General features: G+C 55.8%; 1 protein-coding gene across 2 annotated transcripts in view; it reads right to left on the bottom strand.

Moving 5' to 3' along the window:
* Window positions 1–668: 668 nt before the first annotated feature.
* GTPBP1 (GTP binding protein 1) overlaps window positions 669–9,550 on the bottom strand; it is a 32,448-nt gene continuing 23,566 nt past the window's right edge. For both annotated transcript variants that reach the window (XM_003317239.6, XM_063807845.1), the window contains 6 exons: window positions 8,080–8,224; window positions 7,790–7,972; window positions 6,881–7,016; window positions 6,068–6,246; window positions 4,567–4,767; window positions 669–3,617 (listed from right to left, as the gene is read on the bottom strand). In XM_003317239.6, coding sequence (XP_003317287.1) covers window positions 3,525–3,617; window positions 4,567–4,767; window positions 6,068–6,246; window positions 6,881–7,016; window positions 7,790–7,972; window positions 8,080–8,224 — 937 coding nt within the window. In that variant the 3' untranslated portion in view covers window positions 669–3,524. The remainder of the gene's footprint in view (window positions 3,618–4,566; window positions 4,768–6,067; window positions 6,247–6,880; window positions 7,017–7,789; window positions 7,973–8,079; window positions 8,225–9,550) is intronic.

The following is a 9,550-nucleotide window of genomic DNA, read 5'->3' as shown; positions in this document are numbered from 1 at the left end:
TTCCCACAGATAGCTCCCCAGACCTGGTTCGGGTGGTTCTCTAGCCTGATCCTGGAGCTTCTCATACTGACCGTGGCACCTGGCCCAGGGCTGCTCCTCATCATGGCTGAGAAAACAAAGGCAGAAACCCAGTCAGTAGGGAGGACTGTGGAGACAGCCACAAGACAGGAGCTGGGTGAGGCACAAATCCAGCCCCCAAAGCCTTGGGCCAGCTCCTCAGCCTCTTGGGAGACAGCTGGTCCTGTGCTCACTCCCCTTCACTGACACCTGCTCTGCCTCTGACGCCATCTAAACAAAGGAGACATCCCCACGCAGCACCAATAAACAAGCCCCTGGAAGTTGCCACACACTGTGGCAAGAGTCCAGAGCCTGGGCTGGGCACATGCCCTCTGCCCATCTGTACATTCAAATCCTACTGGGCCCTCACAGCACAGCCCTCACACTGCCGGCTCCATGGTACTTCCCCCAACCCAACTAAACCTGTGCTGCCCCTGTGCGTGGCATATTCATTCCTGTGACCTTCTCTGTGCCAGGGTGGCTGATAAGCCAGAACAGTCCTGACTGTGGAGTCAGGGGTCTGGCCATCCCCATCCCACCATCACAGGCCTTACTCCTGCGAAAGACGCCACAAACACCTGCTGCACACACAGAAGGGTCAGGCCTTGCCATTGGAGGTGATTGGATTAACAATTTTATTCTGCATCCACTACAAAAGGGCTGGTGTTTTGTTCCAAATGTTTAGCTGGGAGGGCTGTAGGGACCCCTGTTACCCCCATTAAACACAGTAAAGCATGGATCCAGTCAGCCCCCTGCTGGCAGGTGTGGGCCTGGCAACTACACAGATCCAACCCCACCCTCCTGGGTGCGGCCAGAGGCCAAGGCAGTCGCCCGAGCTCCTGAATCCCAAGAATGGTTCCGGCAAGTACTGCTGTTTGTAGGGGCAAAGAGTTAAAATAAAACGAGGTTCTGCCATGGCTAAGCCTTGTGGAAACCAGACCCCACAGCCCCTGCCATGCCAGGGGGCTCAACGCCAGAGGCTTGTTATGGAGGCACCAGCAGGTAGTGGCCCCTGTAAGCAGGGCCAGAGTCGGGACAAAGAGCAGGAGTGAAGCAGCCAAGAGACAGAGGACCAGGCTGGAGCCAGTGGGCACGCAGGAGCCTGCCTGGGAAAAGCCGGGGGGCAAGGCTGGCATGGGAATGAACACCTGCTGGTGACACTTCTCTCTGAGCTTCAGTTCCCTTAACTAGAAAAATAGAACAGGCCCGGTGCGGTGGCTCATACCTGTAATCCCAGCACTTTGGGAGGCCGAGGCGGATGGATCATGAGGTCAGGAGATCAAGACCACCCTGGCCGACATGGTGAAACCCTGTCTCTACTAAAATACAAAAAATTAGCTGGGCGTGGTGGCGTGCACCTGTAGTCCCAGCTACTCAGAAGGCTGAGGCAGAGAATCGCTTGAAACTGGCAGGCGGAGGTTGCAGTGAGCAGAGATCACACCACTGCACTCCAGCCTGGCAACACAGCGAGACTCCGTCTCAAAAAAGAAAAACAGAACAAACATCGACCTCAGGGGCAGCTGCTGGGAATGTCAACAGGAGCGTGTGAGACTCCTGGCAGTCCCAGCCAGAGCTTTCCTTTCGAGCCTGCCCAGGGCACAGAGGTGGCAGGGTGGCTAACAGTGTGCAGACCGCTCACTGAGCAAGCCCTTCCCTTGTGTAGGACACCCCAGGGCCTCACATTCTCTGAATCCACACAACCTTGATGTATGGCTTTGCCTCTTGTAAATGAGAAAACTGAGGTTCAGAGAAGGTTTGTAAGCTTGTCCCGTGTCACCAGCTGGTGAGGGAGCCTGAACATGGAAGCCATGCCTGCCTGACTGGGAAAGCTGGGCTCCTCACAGCACTGCCCTGCTCCCAGCTGTCGCCAGGGGCCCCAGGGCAGGCAGAGCAACTGCGTTCCCACGGCAGCACCTCCACCTGGAGGGGCTGGGCAGGGAGCACCACACTGTCAACTTGGAACAAACTTTTATTTTGAATGCTGGTCTGATCAGTCCACGGCCAGGGGTAGGTGGTAACTAGAAACAGCTGGAAGGAGGGAAGGAGAGGGGACCAGCAGTCCGCAAGCAGGAGGAAAGGGTTGGGGACAGGAGGAGGCAAGGCTGAGGAAGGACCCAGCCAGCTGGGTGTCTGCCCCGGCTAGAGAACGAACCACCCCCACCCACCAGCCTACCCTCCATCTGTGGCTTCAGTGCAGAAGTCAGTCCAGGTGGGTTCAGGCCCACGCCACCTTCTCTGGCCTGCACAGTCCCACCCCAGGCAGGGGTTCTTCCAGAAGGCTAAATGCTCTGTCCTAACCCTGGAAGTGTCCTTTCACTAACCCCTGCCTGCCCGCCCCACGCTCCAGTTGGGTCTTTCAAACCTGGAGCTCAGGCCTTCACTACTGTGCTCCTGTAGCAGCCACAGGGGTGGCGTGGCGGGGAAGATGGGGTTCTAGTCTCAGCCTGGCTCAGGGAAGATGGGGTTCTAGTCTCAGCCTGGCTCAGGGGAACATCCCTCCACCCCTCCAACAGGAGGTGCTAGAAAACATGATCCTGAGCAGACCCAGACCCCCTTTTGGTAACCAGTGCCTGAGGCCCAACAAGAAGCGGGGTGATGAGAGGCTCCAGGCCGGGCAGATCAGCGAAAGCTGAGGGCAGCCAGGGCCGGCCCAGGCAAACGCAGGATTGTCTCCAAGGGGAAACCCACCAGCTGTCTTTGGGTTGGTGGCAAGGGTCAGGGTCAGGGCCCGAGATGGGGAGAGTCCTATAATCCCATCGCCATTCCCCTCCACATGTCTCCAGGTTACAACCAGAGAGCTTTTGGCATGACCTGAATCTGTGGGCTTAAAGGGAAAAATGAGGAGAGAGAGAAAAGGAGAAGCCACTACTTTCTCTCTGTTAAAATGCCCAAGTCCTAGACTGGGGGTTCCTGCTCTGGCAGCAGCAGACACCAAATCCCAGAAGCCCCTCCACCCAGTCTGGCTCCATGGAAGGTGCCCCTGAGTGCCAAGAGGAGCAGCAAGATAGGGAGGGCGGCTCCTTCCCCTCCTGACATCCCCTGACCGCCCCGAGGATTCTCAGAGACAGATACGCAGGCAGACAGCCATGGAGGAGAAAAGAGAGGTTGACAGGGCCCTGGGGGTGGCACTCCTGCACCCCCCCCCCACACACACACACACACACACAATAGAGACAGAGACATATAATAAACAGAATAAAAACTAAGGGCCCAGATGTACAAAAAATGTGTGAGTGAGGAAGAAGGTGGGGAGGACAGTGAGATGGTCAGTCCTCCAGAAGTCTGGCTACCTTCGTCAGCTTATAAATTACAACCCCCCTGGAAAATGGGGGTGGGGGCAATGCGGAGGCTCCGGCTGTGGCCTGAGCGGGAGGGCTGGGTGGCGGTCATAGCTGCTCTGCCCATCTGGTGGAGTGGTGGCCAGAGATGATGACCCCTTGGGTGGTGAGGGTGGGCCAGGGGAAGGTTCAGCAGCCGCTGGCAGGAGTCACACAGGCCCCCTGGGACTTCACCTTGTGGCGCTGGCCCCCTCGTCGCCGGCCTCCACTGCTGGGCTTAGGCTGAAAGAGAGAGAAGGAGCTTGAGAAGCACTGGCCCATCAGGAGCAGGGCCAGAGAGCAGAGGTGCTGAGCAGCGGGGAGACAGGGACGGAAGATGCGTGAGCAGGCCGCCTGGTCCTCACCCTAGCCTGACCAGGAATTTACTGGGTCACTCTGCATGCAGCACCTCCCCTCTGTCTCTAAAATGGAGCCAGTGCCTGCCCTGCCTTCCTTACAGGGTGGGTAGGACACACATGATGAGGGTGTGAGAAGCGGCCGTTCAGAGAAGCACAAAGCAGAGCAGGAGAGAGAGAAAGGAAGCGAACGAACCAGAGGAAAGACCCATGGGAGACAGATAACAGAATGGACAGACAGATCCAGGCATAGCCTCCTTTTCCAATGAGGGGACAATGGAGAAAGATGCTGGGGAGAGGGGTGCAAGGGGCACCAGGCCTTCATCACGCCGGGAGAGAGTGCCTGTGGGAGACAGCTGGCAGGAGAGGCCGAGTAAGAGGTGCACTGGCACATCCCAAAGCCACCTCCCCTTCAGGATGTGTGCACGTCAGGGAGGGGACAGAGGAGGACCCTCTAAGGCAGTGTCTCTCAAATCTGCTGGACTGCAGGGCACACATATATCACTTGGACACTCACACCAGCAATACTTGCAATACTTAATCTTACTATGAAAGGGAGGCTTCGACATTTTTCTGTTCTATTTTATTTCATTAAAACCAAATGCTAGTTAGGGCCAATTAAACTGGTTTCAGGTGGGCTGTATTCCCTGATTTGGAAGCACTGCCTTATAGCTTCTAGAGACAAATGCCTCACTCTTAGGAGCACTTCAGTGCCAGAGCTGTGGAGGAGACCCTCTAGCCAGGCTTGAGGCTTGCCTACATGTCACCCTCACCGAATCAGAGTAAAAGCCACAGCCCCCACCACCGTGCCGAAGCTGCGAGGGGCCCGTGCTCACCTGAGGCTGGAGATTGCTGGACGCAGCTGGTTGCCCTGCCCCTACAGAGGAGGCTTCATCTCCAGGTGGGGGTGCTCCTACTGCTGGCCCACCAGACGGGCCCCCCTCGTCTCGTTTCGTCAGGGGGCCCTTTTTCGTCGACTGCATTTTAATCTGCTGCGGCTTGGAGTTCATTGGGGAGTTGTTGGTGGTCTGGAGGAGCTGTGGGAGCCATGGAGAGAGGCTGAGGCTGGAGCTGCGGGGCAGTGGCACTGGCTTGGCTACCCCCCACCCTCAGCCCCCTTCTCCCACGGACTCCTCATTCCTTGATCTTGCCAGTTCAGGGCAAGGCAGATGGCAGGAAGGCTGTGACAGGAGGCAGTGGGGATGAAGAGGCATTCTCATCCCCACTCAGTGGCTGAGGACTGCTATGGCCCTGGGCTCATGCCTCACTTCCTGCCTCTGCCCAGCCCAGAAAGGCTCCATCCTGTTCTCTGCTGCAGCTACTATTCCTGCAGAGAAATTGGTGAACCTTGCTCCCACCTCCCGCTCAGTCCAGCCCCCAGAGCCCAGAGCCTGCACAGAGCCTGGCAAGTGGAGCTCCGGGCTCTCCTCATTGCTAAGCTGGTGGAGACTCCTCAGAGCATGCTGCGGCTCCAGCCCCAGCACGCTGCTGCTGCCCCCGTAACAAGTCTAGGGCAAGTGTTAACTCAGGGCCTCCCGAAGACACCAAGTGAATGTCTCCTCAGCTGGAAACATCTGGAGTTTGGCCAGAAGTAACTGACTTGAAATCTTCCCTTGTGGCCCAAGTTCTATCTCATACAAAGCACAAAAGAAGCCCAGTGAGTCCCAGAGGACATTACAGTGTTTGCTGCAGCCTTGGCCAAACTCAGCAGTCCCAGGAGCATGCAGGCCTTCAAGGACATCTGTAGCCCCAGGGTGACCATGGATGGGGGCCTTTTCTGGAGGCAAGGCCAGCCGAAGACTGATTCCAAGATCTCAGATAGGCTGGGGCCAGTACCTCCTTTGTACGGAGCAGGGGTCAAACCCCTCTATCAAATGCCCCTCCAGGACCAGGGGCAAGGTCTGCAGTGGGCAAGTGTCCAGGATACACCAACAGCTTAAGCCCCAAGAGAACTCAGGCCCATAACCCCCTGCACTTACTCCAACCAGACCTCTGCTCTGAGAGGAGACCTTAGACATGGTCCCAGTGAGGCCATAGGAACCTGTGACAGCACCCTGGAGGCTGAGCCTGGCTGGGCCCAGACAGTCTGTCACCAGTTTTCTATGGAGGAAGATCATACCCTAACCCTACCTTCTCCTCTCCATGGTCACCACCACTGCCCAGGACAGGAGGCCACAGGATACCTCTAAGGGAGTAGAGAGATGGCACCGAGGCCACACCTCAGTGGGTCCAACTCTCCCATGGCAGTGACTAAACCTCTGCCCTGCACTCAGGGTCACAGAACAGGAGTGGCCCCTGGTGCTTCCTGGAGGCAGGCAAGGTCTGTCCTGGCCATACCTTGGTGATGGTGCCGACAGCCTTGGTGCGGCCTTCCCGGAACACCAGCCGCTGGTCTATGTGCAGGTACTCAGGGGTCTTGATGAAGCGGAAGTGTACAGTGGCCTTGTCCCCAGTGCGCAGACAGTCCTTGTCCATGCTCAGAATGGTGGCTGTCTGCCTGATGCTCCCACAGTGCACTGTCAAGGAAGCCAGAGGTCAGGATAGGCTGGAGCCACCTGGTGGCTTCAGGACAACGGGAGGCAGTGAGTGAAAGCATGAAATACGCTTAAGCTGTGGAAGGGTGGGGGCTTATCTCTGGGGCTACAGACCCCCGTGAAGCCTGTTCTTGGCTCTGATCCTGCCTTACCATCTCCCACCTTTTCCTCCAGCTAATGCCCACCCGTCATCCCCCACCCCCAGGCCCTGTGCAGACAAGGGTCCCAGTTCCTGGGATTACAGCACACTGCACATGCACCTCCTCGCTGGACTGTGGGCTTCTGCGGGGAAGGATCCTTGCCCATCTACCTCATCTTTGTTCCCAGCACCTTAGCAACACCGCTGGGCACATAGCAGCGTTCAGCAGACCTTGCTGAAGGATTGCATGTGAGGTCCCTGAGGACAGGTCTGGGTCTCAAGAGCCCAGCCCTCAGTGTTTGTGGGAAGGAATCAACACTGCGGCTCATGGGTGGAACAGAAGGAACGGCATCACTAAACAGGAAGGAGGCCTACCACCCAGCTGCAGCTGGAACTAGGGGGCCTGGGTTGCTGGAACACCTTCTGAGGGGAGCTAACACGAGGGCCTCCTGGGCTGGCAGGGCCTTAGACACCTACCCATGGCCTGGTAGCGCGGGCTAATTGTGGTGGGGTGGTGGAGGACGAGAATCTCGGCCTCAAACTCCCAGGAGGCTTGGGGATTCAAACGTGGGGAAACCATCACCATGCCCTTCCGGATGGACGAGCGCTTGATCTGAAAGAAAGAGGGAGCCCCAGCCCTCAGGGACAATTATGCCTTCTGGTTTCACCCCTGGTCCCAGGGACCAAGAGTCTTTCTAGGGATAGGGACCACCCCAACTCTGCCTGGTTTCCTCACCAACTGGACCACAGGCCTTCTAGGGTGGACAGCACGAGCACCCTCAGTGCTCCATGGGAAGACTCAACACTACTACTGGGGGTCAGGAAGGCTTCATGCGGGAATCAGCACTTCAGCTGCTCGGCCATGAAGGACGCATGAGGAAGCAAAGGCAGGCAAGCATTCAGGGGGAACAACAGGTGGGCATGACCTGACCACTGTGGGGAAGAAAGTCCTACTATTCCTGGTTAATTTAGTTGGTGGGTAAAGGTAGGTGACCCCTGAACTAGAACCCACCCCAAACCCCAGGAGATAGAAGGCTGAATGGGAAGAGGATGTGGCGCAGATCCCAATGGTCCTATGTAGAAGGATCCTTGCACAGCAGGGATACTCCTATTTGACCTCACCACTGAGCTCAGGCCACCCTGCTCAGGCACCAGAGGGAGGAACAGAGCTTAGAAGGCAGGCATTCCTCGCTCTAGCACTTACAAGCTGTGAGTCTTGGGCAAGTCCCTGGGCTCTGAGCCTCAGTTTCCTCATCTGTAAAAATGAAGCCAGTAATCCCGACCTTGCAGAGCAGCCATGAGGACTAGAGTGGGTGAGCAGGGCATCTGGCCAAGAGCCTAGCATGATGGAGTCTGAGGGGAGTGTTCAGTATTATCGCTACTCACCTTCTTCAGCGCAAAGGATGCTGTCTGGCCACCCCGCACCTCCTTGACAGGCATGCGCTTGCGATGGATGGATTTGACAGCAATGGACAGGAAGTTACCCAAGGGGTCTGGGCCCAGCAGCAGCGTGTCATTCAGCTTGATCAGGCCTCTCAGTGTCGTCCCCGAAACCACTGTCCCCACACCCTGCCAAGGAGAAGACCCTGGCCTCATAAGTGCATCCCCAGCACAGACCCACCCCCTGATGCCACTGTAGGAAGTGCCCACCCAGCTACCCGCCCAGAGCCACTTACCGGGACGGAGTAGGTGTCATCAATCTGAAACTCAGCAGGCTCCTCCTCCCTGTAGCTGGTGCGGGGGGAGAGGAGGTTGAGGAACATCTTCAGCAGATCTAGGTTCTCGCCTGTAACGTTGGAGATCTGGAATATCGGGCACATCCTAAGCAGAGGGAGAAGAGGAAGGAAAAAAGGAGACAGGCGCTCAGGAGACCAGGTCCTGCCCTGACACAGGCCAGAGGCAGCAACAGGGCTCGAGGAGCAGATGCCACTATTCATGACTCCACCTCTCCCTCACCTGCCTCCAAGGGCTTGACCTCTCTGCCCTGACCTAGCAAGCTCCTGGCCAGCCCTACTCTGAGGCCTTCTTCTCTCACTCAGTTCTGTCTCTGACACCTGTCCTCTCCTCTCTGTCCTCCACCACTGCCCTAGTTTGGAACCTCATGACTGCTTCTTCCTAAAACACACGCATGCTTGCTTAAAATCCTTAACCGCCTTTCCACCACAGAGAAGATACCCCAAATCCCTCTCCCAACACTCACAGCCCTTTGGCTTGGGCTTGTAGCCATCTCTGCAGATTCACTTCTCACAAATTCCTATATTCCAGCCACACCAGAGAACTCTCCCTTCTCCTAAAACTTTGGAACTTTTCTGCCCTTGTGGATTTGCTCACTCTGACCTTCCTTCCTGAATTCTTTCCCTTTTACGCAACTACCAGGCCCTCTCACCCTTCAGAGCTCATCTCAAATACCACTTCTTCCGTGAAATCCTTCCTGGGTGGACACTCTTGACTCCTCTGAGTTCCTGGAGAGCTTTTTCTCCATTACACATGACTGCATCTGATTTTTCATCAGAGTCCTGTAAATGGCCTCTATTGCTCCTATTCAGGGTGACTGAATTAAAATCCTTGAGATCACAAATTATACATTCCCCACAGCTCCTAGAATAGTGCCTGCACAGAATAGGCACTCAACAATATCAACAAGCTCAAATGGAGCTGTCTGAAACGTGCCCCCTCTGCAGGCTAACTGATGGTACTGAAGATCACATCAGGGCAGAGGCATAGGCAAAAAGCCAGGCTGCTCTGGGCCTGGCACTATAGACCAAGCTCTGGGCAAACAGGCAGAGTTAGTAGAGTTCACCATTATCGAGAGAGCATCTCTCACCAAGGAGCTGAACACCTTGAGGACAAGGATTGTGTTCAATTCAACTCTGAATCCTCAACATCTAGATGAAGAGTCTCGCAGAACAAACATCCAATAAATATTTATGGAATGAAAGAATACATTAATGAGTAAATGCCAAAACTGATCTATGATTAGTGAGCTTTTGAGGAACAACAGTATAAAAAACTGAGTTACAAAAATGGCTGTGTATTTACCATCCATCAGCCAGGCAGGGCATTAAGTGCTCTGCATACTTCATTTCCAACATTCACGGGAGCCCTACAGGGAAGGGAATGTTATTCCCATTTCACAGATAAGGACAC

This window comes from Pan troglodytes, chromosome 23 (assembly GCF_028858775.2).
Source record: "Pan troglodytes isolate AG18354 chromosome 23, NHGRI_mPanTro3-v2.0_pri, whole genome shotgun sequence".
NCBI lineage: Eukaryota > Metazoa > Chordata > Mammalia > Primates > Hominidae > Pan > Pan troglodytes.
This window is presented reverse-complemented; position numbering and strand designations above follow the sequence as displayed.